This window comes from Muntiacus reevesi, chromosome 1 (assembly GCF_963930625.1).
Source record: "Muntiacus reevesi chromosome 1, mMunRee1.1, whole genome shotgun sequence".
In the NCBI taxonomy this organism is placed as follows: domain Eukaryota; kingdom Metazoa; phylum Chordata; class Mammalia; order Artiodactyla; family Cervidae; genus Muntiacus; species Muntiacus reevesi.
In genome coordinates this window covers 177,151,752-177,171,673 of record NC_089249.1, presented here as the reverse complement: position 1 = coordinate 177,171,673, position 19,922 = coordinate 177,151,752, and the positions used below count along the sequence as shown (strand labels likewise).

Below are 19,922 nucleotides of genomic sequence, written 5' to 3'. Positions count from 1 at the left end.
TAAGTCGTGTCCGACTCTGCGACCCCATGGACTGCAGCACACAGGCTCCTCTGTCCTCCACTGTGTCCTGGAGCTTGCTCAGACTCATGTCCCCTGACTCAGTGATGCCATCCAAGCATCTCATCTTCTCTCTCCCCCTTCTCCTGCCCTCAGTCGTTCCCAGCATCAGGGTCTTTTCCACTGAGTTGTCCCTTCACAGCAGGTGGCCAGAGTTTTGGAGCTTCAGCATCACTCCTTTTATGTGTGATGAAATTTTACTTGTGTTGTTGGTGCCGGTCTTACCTTAAGGATACCTGACTTGTAGCTTCTGTAGTGTCCACAGCTTTCCTGTGGTTAATGTTGGCATGGCAGTGCTTTTTCCATGTCTTTTAATTTCACTGTTTCTGTGTCTTTGTATTTCCAGGGGACACCTTCTAACCTGAGAACAGTTTTGTCTTTAGTTTTTGCCCAGTCTAACTATGGGGAATATCTATCCATTCACATTTAGTGCAATTGCTGATACATTTGTATTTAAATAGCTTATGCTAACTATATATTTTATATTTTTCTTACCTCTTCTTTGTATTTATTTTTTTTCTTGCATATTTGTGGATTAAAATTTTTTTTTTTTTTTACCATTTTTATTCCATTTCCCCTACTGTTTGCTTACTAGTTATGATTTTTTCAGTAGTTTCTTAGTGGCTAACCTGGTGATCACAGTGTTCATCCTTGATTTACTAACTTCCCATATGCATCAGTAGTTCTCTAGTTCCACAGTATCAGGCCCCTTGACCCGGCTCTTGTGTGCTGTTTCTGTCATCTGCCGTCACTGTCTATATGTAAACCTTCGGACACTGTGGTTATTGTTCGTGTGGTCAGTTCACGCACACTGACCCCTGGCTGCCCCGCTGCTGAGGCCTCCCTGGTCTCACACCTTCCTGTAGGTCACAGTCCTCCTGTCTGAGGAAGCTTTGCTGACGGCAGATTCTCACCCTTATTGGTTAAGGTGGTCTTTAAGTTATTCTGATTTTCATCTTGGAATTTTTCAAACTTACAGAAATAATAGGAATAGAAAACTAACTTCCGAACCTCTGTCAGTGATCAGCATCACAACCGTGATCTTCAGCCATCCTAACGCGCCGACTCTCAGCGAGTGGTCCCCGTGTCAGGGCACCTGGGCGCCCGTGAGGAGTGCCAGTTCTCAGGCCCCAGCCCAGGCCCCCGGAGCAGTCTCTGGGGGAGGGGGCCAGGGGCCTGTTGCAGGGAGTCCTCCAGCCGGTTCTGATACACACTAAGGTTTGAGAACCACGGCTGCAGTGTGTAATTCTTATAAACAAGGACATTCTCCCACTGACGACAGTACAGCTGTCAGAGTTAGGAAATTAACAGTCATGCGTTACTACCTCTGACCCACAGACCTTGTTCAGAGCTCATCAGCTGTCCCAGGAAGGTTCTTTAGAGCAAAGGCATCTAAGCCAAGATAATAGATTGCATTTAATTTTCTTGTCTCTTTAGAACCTATCAGTATGATCAGTTCTTCAGACTTTCCTTGATATTTAAGACCTTGGCACTTCTGAAGACCACAGGATGCTTATTTTTTAACATCCCTCAGTTTGATTTGGTTTGGATATTTTCCCATGATCAGACTTAGGTTTTGTGTGGTTTTTGTAGGGATGTTAGGGAACTTACTACATCTTATCAAGCAGCATGTGATTCCTGTTTGTCCTGTCATGGGCTCTGTTACCTTTGGTCACTTGACTGAGATGGTGTTCTCACTGTAAAGTTACTGTTTTACTCTTCGTAATTAATAAATATTTTCAGTGGAAGTACTTTGAAACCATGTAAATATCCATTTCTTCATCAAACTTTGACCCAGTAGTTAGCATCTGTTTATTTTCTTGGCTAAATTAATGGTTAATATGATAGCTATCAAAGCATAATTATCCTGATTCTGCCATTCCTTCTACATTATTAGTTACTGTTCTGCTATAAAGAGATGCTCTCTCCTCTCTCTGCTTGTTCATTTATTTATATCACTATGGATTCCCAAGATTCCTATTTTATACACGTACATCTATATTCACTTCTGTCTCAGTGTACTGACAGCCGCGAGTGCACGCCAGCACCTTTAATTCCAGGCTCCTCCTCATTGTCCCCCGTCCCACGTCCTTCTCAGGCAGCGGGAACCCTGGCCCCTCGGTTCAGCGTTTCCTTCTGGCCGCGCCCTAGGGTGTCCCCACGTCCCTCTGCACAGGCCCGCGGTGCCCGCCCCCCACCCCTGGAGCTGCCGAGCTCTTTTGAAAGGCTTTTTCCACATGTGTCTGACAGGGTTTTGCTGTGTTTTAAGGCAGTGTTTCTAACTTGGTTCTGAGCATCTGTGCTGTCTCGGGGTGTGTGTCTGTCCCTTTGTGTGTACTTTGCTTAGAATCCTCAGCATTCTTTGGCTGACACGTGTTGTCAGGTTTAGAATAGCCTGGCTTGCACCCCGTTTTCTCCCCTCCCCTTGGCTTCACACACTGGGCCCTTTCTGCCGTGTTCTGTGTCCTGTTTCCTCTGTCCTCCACCCTGTTTCTCTGTGACCTTCAGCCCAGATGTGTTCTTCACTCTGTCTTAATTACTAACTCTTTTCAGCTCTTCTGGATCTGCTCCTAGGCCTGTATTTTCTATAGTTGAGATTTTAACTTTCATCATAGTTGTTTTTCATTTTAGAATTTCCTTCTTTTTAAAAAAAATTTTTTTCAAGTCGTCTATTGAAATTATTTTGTTATCTAATTTCTCTTGCATATCAGTCACAAAGTTATCTGGTAACTGTAATATTTGGACCTCTGTTACATCTGTTTAAACTCATTATCCTCTGGTCTTTTCGTTTGGGGACATCTAATCTTATGTTTTGGTATACTGGTATTTTTTCAAATGCCAGTCATTATTTTGGAAGAACAGTTAAGATGGTGTGAGGCTGTGGCCGTGTGCTTACTGTCCTCTGGCAGCATTTTAGTATGCAGGCTCCGTGTTGGTCAGAGGTCGAGCCGGCAGGCGCTGCTCTGGGGCTTGAGAGGTCCGCTGTGTTTCCCCTGTGCCCTTACTGATGGAGTCCTTGTACTGGACTGCTTCTCTGGGGGGTCTTGACCACTGCTGGGCTCACTCAGCTTCTGACTCCTGCCAGTAAGTGCGGGCGGGGCCCCTGAACGGAGGCAGCCCCCCCTTTGCTGTCCTCTTCCGGGACCTTGGAACCTCCCTGCCTCTGATGTCTTGGCACACATTATTTTTCGTATGTTGTCCATTTTTCCTGGTGGCTCAGGGGGGACTTGGTTTGTGCTCGTCCACCAGAAGCTGGACATATTCGTCATTTCACCGAGCGACACAGTGAGGCTACTTGGCTGTTTTTCATCCTTATTGTATTTTCTCTTATTTTTGATCTGTGACCATTAAAGGGAGGCTGCTATATTGGACTTAGGATTGTAGTGGTTAGAAATGTTGGGATTTTTAGTCAATGTTTAAATGATTGGGGAAATCTAATTCTTAAAATTCTTAGGTGTTTTTAAAAATAACTTCATTTTTTAAGAATTATTTTAGACTTAGGAAAAATTATAATGGTATTAGAGAGGGCTTCCCAGGTGGCTCCATGGTAAACAATCTGCCTGCCAGTGCAGGAGACATAAGAGATGTGGGTTCGATCCCTGAGTCAGGAACATCCCCTGGAGTAAGAAAGGGCAGCGCACTCCAGTATTCCTGCCTGGGAAATCCCAGGGACAGAGCAATCTGGAGGGTTAGAGTCCATGGGGTGGCAAAGAGCTGGACACGGCCGAGCGTGTGCACACAGACAGTTCTTCTTGTTGTTCAGTTGCGGCTGACTCTCTGCGACCCCGTGGACTGCAGCACGCCAGGCTTCCCTCTCCTTCACTGTCTCCCTGAGTTTGCTCAAACTCGGGTCCATAGAGTCAGTGATGCCATCCAGCCATCTCATCCTCTGTCGCCCCCTTCTCCTCCCACCTTCAATCTTTCCCAGCATCAGGGTCTTTTCCAATGAGTCGGCTCTTCACATCAGGGGGCCAAAGTATTGGAGTTTCAGTTTCAGCATCAGTCCTTCCCATGAATGAATATTCAGGACTGATTTCCCTTAGGATTGACTGGTTGGATCTCATTGCAGTCCAAAGGACTCTCAAGTGTCTTCTCCAACACCATAGTTCAAAAACATCAATTCTTCAGCCCTCAGCCGCCTTTATGGTCCAACTCTCATATCCATACGTGACCACTGGAAAAACTATAGCTTTGACTTAGCTGGACTTTTGTCGGTAAAGTGATGTCTCTGCTTTTTAATGTGCTGTCTAGGTTTGTCATAGCTTTTCTTCCAAGGAGCAGACATCTTTTAATTTCATGGCTGCAGTCACCATCTGCAGTGATTTTGGAGTCCAAGGAAATAAAGTCTGTTACTGTTTCCAGTGTTTTCCCGTCTATTTACCATGAAGTGATAGGACCAGATGCCATGATCTTAGTTTTTTAAATGTTGAGTTTTAAGCCAGCTTTTTCACTCTTCTCTTTCACCTTCATCAAGAGGCTCTTTAGTTTTTCTTCACTTTCTGCCATAAGGGTGGTATCATCTGCATATCTGAAGTTATTGATATTTCTCCCAGCAATCTTGATTCCAGCTTGTGCTTCATCCAGTCTGGCATTTAGCATGATGTGCTCTGCATATAACCAAGATGACAATATACACATTTGATGTACTCCTTTCCCAATTTGGAACCAGTCTGTTGTTCCATGTCTGGTTCTAACTGTTGCTTCTTGACCTGCATACAGATTTCTCGGGAGGCAGGTCAGGTGGTCTGGTATTCCAATCTCTTTTAAGAATTTTCCACAGTTCATTGTGATCCACAAAATCAAAGGCTTTAGCGTAGTCATTGAAGCAGATATTTTTCTGGAATTGTCTTGCTTTTTCTGTGATCCATGGATGTTGGCAATTTGATCTCTAGTTCCTTTGCCTCTTCTAAATCCAGCTTGAACATCTTGAAGTTCTTGGTTCATATGCTGTTGAAGCCTGGCTTTGAGAATTTTGAGCATTACTTTGCTAGTGTGTGAAATGAGTGCAATTGTGTGGTAGTTTGAACATTTCTTTGGCATTGCCTTTCTTTGGGATTGGAATGAAAACTAACCTTTTCTAGTTTGTGGCCACTGCTGAGTTTTCCTAATTTGCTGGCATATTGAGTGCGGCACTTTCACAGCATCACCTTTTAGGATTTGAAATAGCTCAGCTGGAATTCCATCACCTCCACTAGCTTTGTTCATAGTAATGCTTCCAGAGGTCCCCTTGATTTTGCACTGTAGGATGTCTGGCTCTAGGTGAATGATCACACCATCATGGTTATCCGGGTCATGAAGATCTTTTTTGTATAATTCTGTGTATTCTTGCCACCTCTTCTCAAGACTTTCTGCTTCTGTTAGGTCCATACTGTTTCTGTCCTTCATTGTGCCCATCTGTGCATGAAATGTTCCCTTGGTATCTCTATTTTTTTGGAGAGATCTCTAGTCTTTCCCATTCTATTGTTTTCCTCTGTTTCTTTGCATTGATCACTAAGGAAGTGATCTTATCTCTCCTTGCTATTCTTTGGAACTCTGCATTCAGATGGATATATCTTTCCTTTTCTCCTTTGCCTTTCACTTGTCTTCTCAGCTATTTGTAAGGCCTCCTCAGACAACCCATTTTGCCTTTTTGCGTTTCTTCTTCTTGGGGCTGGTTTTGATCACCACCTCCTATGCAGTGTTACATAGTGTTACTCCATCCATTGTTCTTCAGGCTCTATCAGATCTAATCCCTTGAATCTGTTTGTCCTTCCACTGTATAATCATAAGGGGTTTGATGTAGGTCATACCTGAATGGTCTAGTGGTTTTCCTTACTTTCTTCAATTTAAGTCTGAATTTTTAAAAAAGGATAAGTTGAAATTAGAATGTAAGTAATAGTGAGTGTATCTCTTCATTCACAGAATTTTGTTTGGACCTTAAAGACATGAGCAACAGTTACTGCCAAATTTCACTCTAGAAAGGGCGTTGCAGGGAATAAAGATGAACTAATAAAACCCTTCTGTGAATTTCTCCAATGGTTCGTATCCGGAAAGATTTCTCTCTCCTTGAAGGTTCCCTGGCCCGGCTGTGAGCGTAGCTCTAGAAATGGCCGAGTGAGCAGCCAGTGAGGCCGCCGTCTCTGAGAGGCTGGGACGCGGGTGGTTCCCTGCGGGCCTGAGCGAGCGCTGCGGGGACATTTTAAGGGATTGTTCGGTACTAGAGTGGAGGGTGTTCTGCGGCCATTTACTTCCTGGAATAAGCGAGAGTCGACAGGGTGCTTTCTATGGCGACGGTCTGCAGAAATGAGTTACCCTGGTTTCTCGCTGTCCAGGAAAACAGCATTTGAAAATGAGTGTTTTAGCCAGTCTGAATACGAGAAGTTTGTTCTTTTGGTCCTTGTACAACGTGGGGGCAAGAACTTACTGGTGGCCCCCTCCATTTCCGCGGTCTCTGGTTCCCCTGCGTTGCTCAAGGGTCAGCTGTGTCATCCTGATTAATGCAATAAAGGTAATAAACGAGACCTGCATCGGGGTCTCCTCAGAAGCCTGAGGAGCTCCGGCCCTGCGCTTGTGGGGGCCTGGGGAGGAGGCGGGGCGGTGTTCTCCCGACACCCCTGTGCCTCCTGTGATGGCAGCGGAGAGGCGGAACCTGGGTCCTACGGGAGGCTGAGCTTGGGGACGCTCTGTGCTTGGAGACTATTGGGTAGTGCTTCCAATTCTTGGAAAAAGAAATCACACGTTACCCTTTTATTTTTTTATTTTTATTTATTTTTTATTTATTTTTTTTATTAGTTGGAGGCCTTTTATTTTTTTAATTAAATATTTTGGTCTCATTTTTTTCCAGGAACTCTCTGCTCTTTCTGTTTCTGGTGTTTTTGAGTTTAACCAAGATTGATCTAGATTTAAATTTCTTTCTTGTTAAGCTGATACTTTCTGATTCGTTGGTAGGATCTTACTCCTTGCTTCTGTTTTCCTTTCTTCTCTTACTTTAAACATCTTGAATGTAGCCACTGTATTCCGTGTGTGGTGTCAGCGTTGGAGGCCTGGCTTTGTCATTGATTGTTTTCTCTGATTCCTACCCGTGGTGGCTTATTTCCTGCTGCCTTTTGGAGACCTTGGACCTGAATTCATGCTTTGTGGGTGTTTCTCCCTGGCGCTCCCCAGGACAGGATGGTTCAGGAAGTTTTGAATTCAGGTGAACCCAGACTGTCTGGAAATCAGTTACCTTGGTTTGTAGCTGGGTGTACTCCCAATCCAACCCGGGTATTTCATTCGCGGGGCATCCTGTGTTTGCTGACGCTGACGGCCCTGCTCCTGGATGGACTGTGCTGCTGGCTTCAGGCCCAGGGGTTCAGGAAGAGCCGGGCTTGAAGCTTCCTTTGCTGCTTGTGGGATTCCTGGCCTGGATAGTGAGGATCAGGAGCCCACGCTGTGTGAGGACCGGCTGAAGCAGTGAATTATTAAGGTCCCCATTGAGACCTCCTTGCGCGTTCTCCCCCCACCCCGCCTTCCCCTCTCCCCGCCCCCAGTCACTTCAGAGGCACAGCTGTGGGCGGTGCATGGCCAGGACCACCTGCCCGGCGCTCTGCAGGTGGCCCAGGGTGGAGCCTGCCACTCACCTGGTTTCCCGCTCCCGCCCCATTTCAGCCCTAGGTGAGTTCTCACGTTGCTGAGCAGTGCAGCTGAAAGCGCTTCTGGAGGTTTTGTGTTGAGGGTTTCAGGGTGCTGGGCTGTTGTTTTGCTGGAAGCGAAAGGCTTCTCTGTTTTTGTTTATGATCTGAAAGCTGATTTTGTGCTGGTTCTTCCGTGTCCCTTCTGCAGAAGGTCCGAGCGGAAGCTCGGTCTCCCTCTGCGCAGTGGACAGAGAATCATTCAGCCCAGTTGAGGGTGTGGGAGGGAAGCCCTGTGCTGTGATGCTCCGGAGACCTACGGCATCTCGAGAGCGCTGGGCGGTGGGGCCTGCTCACCGCAGCCCCTGCTGCCGCCCCAGGCTCGCCCCGGGGTCCTGGCGCCTGTTTTCGGTTTCAGGTGCTGCTCTAGGCCCTGGGGACATGGAGGAGTAAGGGGTGGCGGGCATGGGCAGTGATAAGCAAGTGCATAGCAGGGCCTCTGAGTGCTGTGGGGGCTCGGGTGGGGGCCTCCGTGTAGGAGAGGTCTTGGGTGCCTGCCCGCATGGGTGCTGGTGTCCCCGCCACACTTGGGGGCGGGGGGAGTGATCCTGGGAGGTAGAGGCAGGCTCGGCTCATTCCAGGAATGGAAGTGTCCGTGTGGTGGGGAGAGGGGCAGGCGGAGTGCGGGAGAGGAAGTGCAGTGAGACTGAGGCCCAGGGAGGTCATCCGGGCCCCCGAGGCCCCGGCAGGGCAGGTGGGGCCCTTCACGGGGGGCCGCAGGGCGACCCCTCCGAGACTGGGCTGGTGGCTTCTGTGTCAGCCCTGGTGTGGGCTCGGCCACTTCACCTGCCGTGACACGGGGGCCTTGACTAGTGAAGGGTGACCTTTTTAGGAGAGAAAGGGTCTCAGACTTTCGCGTGCTGAGGACTGGTTTGGTTTGGTTTCACTGACCTGTGGCCCGGGCGCTTGTTTGCAGGCCTGTGGTGGCCCTGGCTGGGCTCCTGCTGGCCTGCGGCCTCCATGCCGTCTCCAGGGACGTGGGAGCCGTTTATCACCACGTTTCCATTCACACAGCACTGCCCCAGCTCTGCAGATGGAAGTGACCCTGTGAACAAACTCATATAAACACTGAATGTGTGCGTGAGTGCCTGCTAATTTTTTAAGCCGTTTTCAAGCACTGCATCAGGTCACTTTTTGTTTCTGCACAGCCCTTCCTCGGGGTAGACAAACCATGAATCGGTTTCCACTTTACCGATTCTGTCTCTTTCCAATTTAAGGAGGCCAGATGCTATTAAGATACTGTGTTCCCTCCATGAATCAGATCGTGTCCAAGACAGTTGCTAGGACAACAGGATCTTCGGTTTTCTCTCCTATTTTTATTTTCTTACTACCTCAGGTTACTATTTTCATTTTCAGTGTCAAGTTCTCCTTTACCATTTTTTAAAATAGAGTTGTTTAATAAGTTTAATATGTTAATATTGTATGTTCTTGCCTCTACAAAGTTCACTTTACTAAAGACAAGCTTGTAATAAACAGAAAAGCCTTAGGATCAGTTTATCTAAATCTGCTGAAGAAGACAGGGACAGAATTGGCTGTTTCGTATTTCCTCTCGACATTCAAACCTTAGTTAGGACTAATTAGGCATCTGTTTTTTATGTTAAAATGCACGTTCTCAGTTTAGAGGCTGTTTAATGTGAGTAGATGTCTAGGGCTTTCGATCTGTCCTTCGTTAGTTGTGGCTGGAAGAGGCGCTAAGACCTGCCCCTCTCCCCCCAACTCACCTCACGCTCCGTGGAAAGCTCTTGAAAGTTCAGCGTGAGTCTGCATGTCCCATTATTTGTATTGCCGTGTACGGGAAATATCGCATGCCCCTCGGCAAGGAAAGTTAGTGTCAGAGGTGGATGTCTGCCGAGTGCACTGGTCTGTGCAGAGGCGCAGGTTTCCACGGGACCTGCAGCTGTGAAGAGACGGGAGACCTTTCACCCACAGCCCGGCCAGCTGGGGTGCCCGCGCTGCCCTCATGTTCAGTCGTTACTTTGTTTTAGGATTTTTAGAAAGCGTCCTCTTTTCAGCTGTTTGAACAAGGGTTGAGTTAGGAGCTTTCCTTTTCAGCTAATGTGAGTTAAATGGAATTAAGACGTTTACCTGTATGATACTGCGACCCTGTGGCGTGAAGACGAGCCCCGAGTGTGGATGTGTTTGTAGTGGGCGCTCCGCCTGTCTGGAACCGTGTGCCCTTCTCCCCGTCCGGTCGGGCAGGGAGCACTCGGACCCCTCCACCGCTCCGGCAGTTTCCACCTGCCGCTGTCCCACTTCCCGCCTGGCTTATGTGTTCTGTGTATTTTACAAGCTGAGAGAAGATAGGACTTGCGTTCATGTCTCTCAAGGCAGCTAGGACACAGTGCGTCAGAGGTGGAGGATTTGTTTCCTCCAGGAGAATGAGCAAATATGTGTGTTTCTTTTTTCAACTGGCTGGTGTCTGAGCAGCTGGCTAATTCAGCCTGTGCTGGCATCTCTAAGCGCCCGGTGTAGCCTCTGTGACCTCGGACCTCTTGAGCCACGTCTGGGCACTCTTGCCGTCCAGCCTGGAGCGGGTAGAGCTGGGTGCCTTTCCTAACATCAGGGCTCACCAGGGCCTCAGATGCCATGCGGTCAGACTCAGTAGCATCACTTCGTTTCCGCTGCCTCTGGAGCCCCCACTCAGAACTCACACCCACCGTCCCCGCCAGCTCCCCCCCGACACAGGACGGGCCCGCACGGGCCAGAGCGCTGAGCTCCAGCCAGGCCCAGGGGCAGCACTCCTGCTGGCTTGTCAGGCACCTCCTGGGGGACGCGCTGGGCGGCCCCGTGACCTCTGCCTTCACGGCTCCACGGAGGGGGTGTACAAGTGCAGAATGGATTGGCGGTGGGGGTGCAGGTTGGTGGAAAGAGGAATGGAGTGAGAAAAAGGCAGAAGCTAGTTCTGCGTCTCACTGTGAGACGCTGCAGACGGAAACCTCCTGGGGTTCTCTCTCGGCTTCTCTGCACTGAGACGGCCGCTGGGATCTGGGGACCCCGCTCTGCGCCCACGACCGGTCAGGTGCTGCCCCGAGAGGGGCAGAGAGCCGACTGTGGCACGGTTATTAGAGGCTGGCGGACTCTGCGGCTCCGGACTCTGCTCGTGTCTATTCTCTGCTCTATGGTTTAAAATCCGATTCACAAAGAAGACGGCAGAGCCTTCCCGGACCGTGCTGCAGTGCTGGCGGCTGGCCTGGTGGGCCTGTGGCTGTTAGGAAGGCTGGGGAGCCCCTGGATCGTCCCTGAGGTCTGAACTCTGTTCTCTGGACGCGAGGCTGCAGTTCGTCATTCCGATAAAACATTGCTTTCTGCTGTGATAGAGATGAAGGCGTGGTAAACTCTTAGATTGTTCTCCTCTTGCTATAGCCGCTGTGTTTGTGGCAGTTGGCTGAGGACGCCTCGTGGACGAGGGTGGCTGAGGAGAGACACGCCCGCAGCTCCTGCTTCATGGCCGCTCCTGGTTCCCACCCTGTGTCACTCAGGGTCCCCCCGAGGCTGCCCTGTGTTCCCGGGCCCCACCCCCAACCGGCCGTGGGGTCCCTGTGGGAGGTGCAGGCAGGAGACGGGAGGGTCGGAGGAAGGGGGCTGACACATCCGCCGCTACCCTTCCCGCACGGCTGCGGCTCCCCTGGGCCAGAACAGCCTCTGCCCGTGGCTCCACAGCCCTCCCCCCCAGGATGGAAGCTCCCGGGGCGGGGTCCTGTTGTGCTTTATTCCCGAGGAGCCCCCAGGGGCAGTCCCCCCTGCCCTGGGGGGCGAGGGGAGGAGCAGGGAGGCTGTCAGTGAGTGGGGGACGCGTGTCTGCTGGTAACTGCTGGTAACCGTGCTCTCCGTCCCGCAGCTGCCGGGCCGCAAGTACCGCGCTGGGTACAACGAGGACGTTGGGGACAAGTGGATCTGGCTGAAGTGATGCCTCCTGGACGCCGCCTCGCAGTGATGAAGACATGCCCAGGCCCCCAGCTCCTGGACTCCGCTAGCCTCACACTGGGGGGCAGAGGTGCGAGCATCGCACAGCGGACGTGGGGTCGTCATGGGAGCGAAGGGAGCCCCCCAGTTACAGGGCCCCAACTTTATTCTGCAGCGCCGGTCCCCGGGCAAGCAGCGTCCACTGTGAGAGAGCAGGTGCCGCCCGGAGCGCCTCCGTCCCCACAGCCTGCCTCTGTGTCGGCCGAGTCTGCCTGTGTTTTCAGACTTCGAGAAATAAAACCGTTTCTGTGGCGCCTCTCTCCGCGATGCATCTGCACTCGCACATACATGTCTCATACATGTGCGCGCACACGCCATTAGCTCAGTTTGCTCGGAGGTGCTCTGGTTTGACTAAGACATACATGGGACTGAGGCGTGGTTCTGAAGCGTCTGCTCTGTGTGCTTCAGGACGTTACTGCCGCATTAGAGGAAGAGGAAAAAGGCAAGGAGGAAATAGCCAAAGGAGGGAGAAGTTACCCCCGATTTATAGGGCCGGGCATTTGTGGTAGAAGAGCTCTGGAATTCTGCGAGGACCGTGGTCAGCCGACCTCGTGACTCCTTTCTTCGAGGGGAGGTTCAAGCAGAGGATGGCAGAGGGGTAAAACACAAAAGGAGATCAGTGTACCTACCCCTCCATCCCCTGAAAGTCCAGTTGTCAGAATGAGTCACGCGAGAGGAAGTCACACTTCTTTATTCACCTCCATTGAAACTTGGAAAACAGACGCGAGGTTTCCTGCGGGCTAACTGGCGCCGTGCGCTCCTCAGGACTTGAGCTCTTAAGCTGCGGAACCGCTAAATCAGGTTTTCTGCCCCAGGGCTCCGCGTGTTCAGCTCGCAGCTCCAAGCCACAGGGGACTGCTGAGACGTGAGGTGAGGTCCCGTCAGGGTAGGGCTCGGTCCGGGTGCTCCCTCTGTGTGGCCCGTGGCTCCAGTCCTGGACGTCCTCAGGGCGGGAGGTGCCCGGGGGTCGCTACAGGAGCCCCGCCGCCCGCCGGCCCCCTTCTTCCTCTCTCCCCTCCCTCCCGCCCTTGCTGGCCTCGCTCTGGTAAGATTTTAAGGATTAAAAAGCTCCCCAGCAGTTTCTGGGTTGAAATCCAGAGTTTAGTGACCAGTGTTTTGCATTTCACAAAAAAGCTGCTTTTGTCATTAACAGTGAGTGTGCCAGGCAGGGGGCCAGTCCCAGAGGCCTGGTCTGGGCCCCTCACAGACCCGTTAGAGGAGAGGGAGGAAGGAACACGCATCTGATTGTCTCTGCTCTGCCAGCGTCTTAGCCTAAGGATCCAGCGCTCACCGCGCTCACTGTCTCGGACCTGAGGTCAGCGGGCAGGTTGGTCAGTGCTGACCCGTGACGCTGCTCCGTAAGGAGCCAGTATTCACTGCGCTCACTGTCACGGGCCTGAGGTCAGCGGGCAGGCCAGTCAGTGCTGACCCGTGACGCTGCTCCCGGCCGCGGGTGTGATCTGTGGGCTGAGGAGGGGATCGTGTTGTGCTCGGAGTTTCTCTTCCTGGGAGGTTGGGCAGAAGTGCGCATGTCTGAACCTCTGCACCCATGGAAAGCCCGAGGAGCCGAGGGGGGAGGCCACAGCGCGCTTCCAGCCTCTCCTGCTCCAGGCTCGGGAAGGAAGCGTACGTGTGTGTCTCCAGGAGGGAGACTGAGAAGATGCTCGTTTTCCCCTAAAGCACCTTTTCTGTCAGGTTTTGTCACCAGGCGGGTGAGGACACCAGCTGCTTAGAGGGTGGCAGACAGGTCCTTACGTCCACGCCAGCTGGCGGGTCACCGGGCCTCACTGTCCCTGCGGCTGCCCGTGGCCCTCGGCCCAGTGCTAACCAGGCGTGTGGCCCATCGCGAGGCTGGTGACCCAAGAATGCTGCTCACCTGTCCTCATCTCGTCTCGGGCCGGGATCTGTGATGCGACAGGAAGGAGACGCGCCCTTGCCCTGCCCGCCAAAGCCCGTTTTGTCAGAAGCCCGCCGGCCACCAGGTTGCCCCGGGGCCCCTGTGTCCTGTCCCCTCACCAGTGACCCGTCTCCGGGCTGGTCGTTCTTGGCGGCGTTCGTGTCAACACCAAGGAGCAAGCAGGGAGCACGTTTTGGTCGGCGGCGGGTCCTTCAGTATGTGTGTGTGTGTCTGTGTCTGCAGCCTCCTGGGTCCCAGCCGCCGTCTGCAGCCCTGGACCGGGGGCAGAGAGGACACGGACCGCAGCTGCAGCTCCAGATGCGGGGTCCCTCGTGGGGAGGAGAGGGGCGAGTGGAGGTCCAGGCGGGCCCCAGGGCATCCCAGTGCAGACGCAGCGCTGTGCTCCTCCGGACGAGGGCAGTGGGCCTGGAGCTGGCCAGGCGGTCTCAGGGCAGCCCCCGAGCCCACCTTGCAGGCTGCACCTGCTCCAGGAGGGCTGGCGCCCAGCACTGGGCTCCGCGTTGCAGCCCCGCTGTCGTGAGCCCTCTGCCGTCGGATGCCTGCACGTCTCCGCTGGCTCGGACCTTGCACAGCTGACGCCCTCCACCCTGCTCTGGCCCCGCCACGCTCTCGGAGGGTCTTGCTCCCCCAGCCCCGCAAACGCTGCGGTTGCCGAGCGCCCTGAGCCCAGGGCAGCTTTCCGCGTACGTACGTCTACAGTATTTGTGTACTTGACGTGAAGCCTGCTTTCCTAAGAGATGAATCTAATAAACTCATTGCTGTTGAAACAAAAAGCAAGAAGCCTTTGCAGCGCACCAGCTGAAGCCGAAATGAAAATGGATCCCTTCTGTAAAGAGGGAAACTCCTGCTGAGAGAACGTAATGTAGATGAAGAAGGAATTCCAGTGGCTAGACGTCCCCACTGCACAAAGCCAGCAAGCGAGCCACTTACCTGTGGCCGCGTGGCCGTCTGTGGTGGGGAGAGGTGGTGGCGATGGCGGGGTGATGCCCAGAACTTAGGACCCTGATTTCCTGTCAGCGAGTCACTGCCTGCCAGCCGTGCTGTGCGCTTGGGCATCTCTGGACTTGTTCAGTCGCTCAGTCATGTCCTTCTCTTTGCGACCCCATGGACAGCAGAACGCCAGGCCTCCCTGTCCATCACCATCTCCTGGAGCTTACTCATACTCACGTCCATTGAGTCGGTGATGCCATCCAACCATCTCATCCTGTCGTCCCCTTCTCCTCCCACCTTCAATCTTGCCCAGCATCAGGGTCTTTCCCACTGAGTCAGTTCTTGGCATCAGGTGGCCAAAGTATTGGAATTTCAGCTTCAGCATCAGTCCTTCCAATGAACACCCAGGACTGATCTCCTTTAGGATGGACTGGTTGGATCTCCTTCCAGTCCAAGGGATGCTGAAGAGTCTTCAACACCACAGTTCAAAAGCATCATCTCTGATCTGGCTCTGGCTTTTTCCGACAGTTAACCAACTTACATTTGAGAGTACAAAAAGAAATCTAATCATAAATTTTTTACCTGGTCAGAAGTGACTGGAAAGACTTTAGGCTTTTTTTCTTGGCTCTAAAATAAAACAGCCTCGGTCTCTCCGGCAGGTACCATCACATTTGCTTGTCTGGGGGGTCCAGGCCTGTCTCTGCCGCTTCCCTGGAAGGTGCAGGGTCGGCCGTGTGCTCAGTCACCTCGTCCTCCTTGAAAGCAGCTTTCGTCTCTCAGTGCCCTGTGCTCTTCAAGCTGGTTGGCAGGAGCCCCTCTGTCGGGCCGAGATGGCCCCCAGAGGACGCCGCTGCAGGCGCCGTGGGGACGCCGACGGCCCAGGCCCGGGATCCCTGGGGAGGCAGCGTGTCCCCCGTGAGCTCCTCCAGGAGGTGGCGGGAGGCAGGGTGTGATTGCAGTGCTGCGGCCACGCAGGTAGAGCCTTCCCCGGGGTCTGGGCGTGCCCCAGCCCCTGCCCGGAGGCTGTCTGTGTGGGCTGCAGCGGCCTCCAGCCTGCAGAAGGGGTGGTGGGCAGACGCCCCGTGGAGGGCAGTGTCCGGGGCTGCAGCCCCGCAGGGCAAGGGCCTCGGGGTGGGGCGCTGAGCAGCATGTCTCTGCCGGGACCAGCCACCCAGGGATGATCCTGCCTGGTCTCCGTGGGGCCACTGCTGAGCCTGGAGTGGCCTGTGGTGCTGTCACAACTGACTTGGACTCAGCAGCTCGAACCACGTCCGTGTCCTCTCGCAGGATGCCTCGGGGCCAGCTGTCCACAGGCGATCCGTTTCCCGGCGTTTCCAGCTTCAGGACGCTGTCCAGGTCCCGGGCCTTCTCCCCTGACCCTGGCCCTCCTGCCCCTGTGCAGCGGCCCTGTGAAGACGCGGCCCCAGAAAATGCAGAAAGGCCGCCTCCAGGCCCACGGCCACACCTGCGGGGCCCCCGCCCCACCCCCCACATGTGGTCACGGCTGCGGGTTCCGGGGGCAGGATGTGGATGTCTGGAGCCCGACACTCCCCCGGAGCCCCACGACGCAGCAGCAGCAACGGGAAGGCCCGGACAGCAGGAGGCCTGGCGGTGCTGCTGCTGGCCCGCCCTGTGGCCCCTCCCCTCCCCAGGGGCCTGGCCGGGGGTTCGTCCCCGGAGAAAGTGCTCAGCCTTGAGACCCGGCTCTGGGGGGTTGTTCCCCCCGTGCCCAGCAGCTTCCACAGTGCCCGGCCGCCCTGAGCAGGCCCACGCTCCCTGGGACCCGGCCTGCCCTCCCCGGGGCCCCCTCCCCTCCCAGGCCCCCTGCCCTGCCCTCCCCGGGCCCCCTGCCCTTCCCAGGCCCCCTGCCCTCCCCGGGGCCCCTGTCCTCCCCAGTGTCCCCTCCCAGGACCCCTGTCCTGCCCTCCCCGGGCCCCCTCCCCTGCCCTTCCCAGGCCCCCTGCCCTCCCCGGGCCCCGTCCCCTCCCCTCCCCAGGCCCCCTCCCCTCCCCGGGGCCCCCTGCCCTGTCCTCCCCAGGCCCCCTCGCCTCCCCAGGCCCCCGTCCCCTCCCCGGGCCCCAGCCCTGACCCAGGCCCGCTGGCCCTGTGCAGCTCACCCCTTGAGGCGTGTCTGAGCCGTCACCCAGTGACTTGAAGAAGGGTCCCAGGGGCTCCCCTGGTGCAGAGGCCGCCCATCGGGCAGGGCTCCTCCAGGAGGCAGCCTCGTCTCATCATGGAAGGTGAAGAAAAGCCAGAAAGAGGACCCAGTGTCTCCGAGGCCAGAGCCCCTGTCCCTTGAGGGCCCCCACTCTGCTCCCCCAGCATCCTGCCGCCTGTCTGTCCCGGGGCCCACACCCCTGTCCACCTGCGGACCGGCTCCTCTGAGACCCAGCCTCGGGCCGCGTGGCACGACGGTGTGGGCCGGGCCCGGCGGGGTGCCCCGTGTGCAGACCTCGCGCGGACCACGGGCCAGGCCGGAGGCTGGGTGGGGCGCGCCGGGCCCAGAGTGCTGTCAGCACCGCACCCCCCAGCTGGTCAGGGCCCCTGCCCAGCACTGCCCGCGGGCTGCAGGGGCACGCCCTCCCCGCACCCTCCTGCTTCCCCGGGGCGACGACCAGGCAGAGCCCTGGAGGTCAGGGCCAGGCTGGAGCGTCAGTGTACACACTTTCTTTGCCGCCCCCCTCCTCCGCCCCCTGATAGCACAGCGCCGTGGACGGGGGAGGCACGTTTCCCTCTACGGCCAGAGCAGCCTTCGGGCCTGGGGGCAGGCTGGCGGGCGGGCGGCCTGGTCAGGCCCAGACCCGGGACCCCACTGCGAATGTGCAGTGGCCCCAGGGCCGCCAGGGGGCGGTGGTGCCGTGCTCCCTGAGTTAGATCCTGTTCCCTGGGAAGCCCCGGGCTCTGTCTGAGTGCAAATCAGTTTCCTGGGCCCAGGCTGCCTGTCCCGGTGAAGAGAAACACTCCCAGCCTGGTGTGATGGGAGCCCCCCGCTTCCCTGGCTGGTCCAGGCCCGGGCTGAACTACTGTAGGAGAGAAACCCCACGCCTGTGGGCTCCCGGACAGCGAGTCTCCAGCCTGGGCCTCAGGGCTCAGGGCACCCCCGAGGGGCTGCAGAGGCCTACCCGCTCTGCTTTCGCGCTACATCCTTGATGGGAAAGGCCTCGGCGTCCATGGGTCCCTTCAGGCCTGGCCTCGGGACGCCTGGGTGGAGGCCCGCGGTGCCCGGACGGGGGGTGTTCAGCCTGCCAGCAGCCTGGGCCTGGATCCATGCCTGCATCCTCGGAGGACCAGCCGAGGCCGCCCCCCGGCTGCTAGGGGCCTGTGACGCGCAGGAAGCAAGGAGCCGGGACCCGGAGCCCGAGGTCTCACCAGGGTGCCCTCAGCTCCCAGCCCCGAGCACCCGTGTGCCGAGGGCCATCCCTGAGAAGGGTGTAGGGACCCCAGCCCTGAAGCGAGGAGCCGAGGAAGCAGGAAGGTGGGACAGAGAGGTGACGGAGAGGAAGGGCTGCCGCAGGCTGGCGGCTCCCAGTCCCACCTAGGCCTGAGGCCCAGGGCCCCGACTGGAGGGTGCACAGAGCCTGATCTGCACTCCTGAGAAGCGGAAGCTATGAGGTGGGGCGTGGGGGTTCCCTGGATGGGCCGGCGTCCAGGAAGGGGTCCACGGCAGGGAGGGCGGGAGTGCCCGGGAGCCCATTCCCAGGAGGGGCAGGGACCCGTGGTGTGTTTGGAAGGTCAGTGCGGCTGCAGAGCGGTGTGAGATCAGAAGGGATGGGCGTGGAGGAGGACAGGGGCAGATGACGGCCGTGCTGGGGCAGCCATGCACCTCGGGTGTTCCAGCTTCCGCCGGCATCATCATTTAGCCCACCCACCTGGGGCTTCACGGCCACGGGCTTTGACGGCCGCAGGGCACCCGAGAAGCACCTTGCTCGCCAGAGCTTGTGTCCGCCTGGGAGGGCGCTGGCAGATCTGGAACCTGCCAAGGGGACATCTCCCTTCTTGGTCTTAATGTTCCTGTCTGCTTTTCTGACCTGGATTTTGGGCGCTCTGGCACCAGGTGCTCCTTCTCATGGATGTTCCCAGTATCCCCCAAGTCAGGTATGTTCTTATGGGACCAAAAGTTGTCCCTGCTGTGGGCACTAAAAGAGAAGGTCAGAGACAGTGGTGAGGCGGGGTCTCCTGCCCCCAGGACGAATAGAAAGGTAATAACTAGGAAAAATCAGAGAAAAATCCCAGCAAAAAACAAGCAAGAACACGAACTTCAGACACTGGGTGCTGAGCTAGGAGGGGACAGCTCCCCCGTGGAGCAGAGGTGCAGACCATGTGGTCCCCGGGCTGCCCCCCTGCCCCAGAGCCACGCCGGCCGGTGACTGGGGGCTGGGAGCCCCGGTTCGTCTGCACATACCCACCCTGGGAAGTTGTGGAACAGAAGAAATGGGGCGGGTGTGGGCTGACCCTCCCAGGAGGGCATGGAGGCTCCAGGCACACCAGCCATGGGCCTGGGATCTGGGACTGGACCCACCGCCCTCCCCCTGAGTCCAGGACATCCCACGGATTGCAGGAGGAAGCAAGGCTAGGCTGCTTCTAACACCCCTCCTCCTAGACCTCCTTTCTGCTACCAGCACCCCCCTCCCCGAGCTTCCCATGGCATCCAGAACACAAGTATCTGTGCCTCTGATGGGAAAGCAAACCATTGCCAGGCTTTGAGGAATTAGGGTTACAAACACACGGACACGTGGACAGTCACTCAGGCTTGAACAAGATGGAAAGGGGTGGGGAGGCCAGGGGTGTGCAAATAGCCACAGGAGAATAAGTGACTCAGGGCACAGGCCAGGGTCAGAGCAAGACGGCTACACAGCCGACTTGGGAGAAACAGCCAGCGAACAGAACCAAGTCTCCTCCCACGCTCTGCCCGAGAGATGTGATAAGAACAGGGACATGGGAGATAAACATCAAAAATATACAAAAGGCTACGAAATGAAAATCAGACCCCAGACGTCAGAAAACAAACTGAAAACTAAACTATCAATAAAGAACCAGCAAATGACTTATAGACAGCAAAGAGCAAAACAGACAAGGTGGAAATCCAGCAATCGACAGAGCTGTGTTCTCAGAGTGTGGTCCCTGGACACACGGTGTCAGCATCCTGTCAAATACAGATTCTCAGAAGGTTGGGGCCAGCAGCCTGTGGACCGACAGGCCTTCCAGGTGACCCCGAGGCACTCTGTGGGAGCCCCTGGCCTCACAAAGGTCTCAAATGACCCAGTAAATGAAGTAAACCAAGAGGTGATTATTAAGAGTTTCGTAAACCTAAATCACATTAAGAATAGACAAGACAACCCAGCATAAGGATAACTGGTGCTCTTGAAGTGGTGCATCCAGCAAATGGAACAGAAAATGTGTACCCG

At 55.1% G+C, this 19,922-nt stretch overlaps 1 protein-coding gene across 1 annotated transcript in view; it reads left to right on the top strand.

Annotated features, from left to right (window-relative positions):
- Positions 1-11,922, top strand: part of NDUFA10 (NADH:ubiquinone oxidoreductase subunit A10) — a 35,619-nt gene extending 23,697 nt beyond the window's left edge. The window contains exon 10 of the mRNA XM_065917185.1: positions 11,545-11,922. Coding sequence (XP_065773257.1) covers positions 11,545-11,613 — 69 coding nt within the window. The 3' untranslated portion in view covers positions 11,614-11,922. The remainder of the gene's footprint in view (positions 1-11,544) is intronic.
- Positions 11,923-19,922: the final 8,000 nt, after the last annotated feature.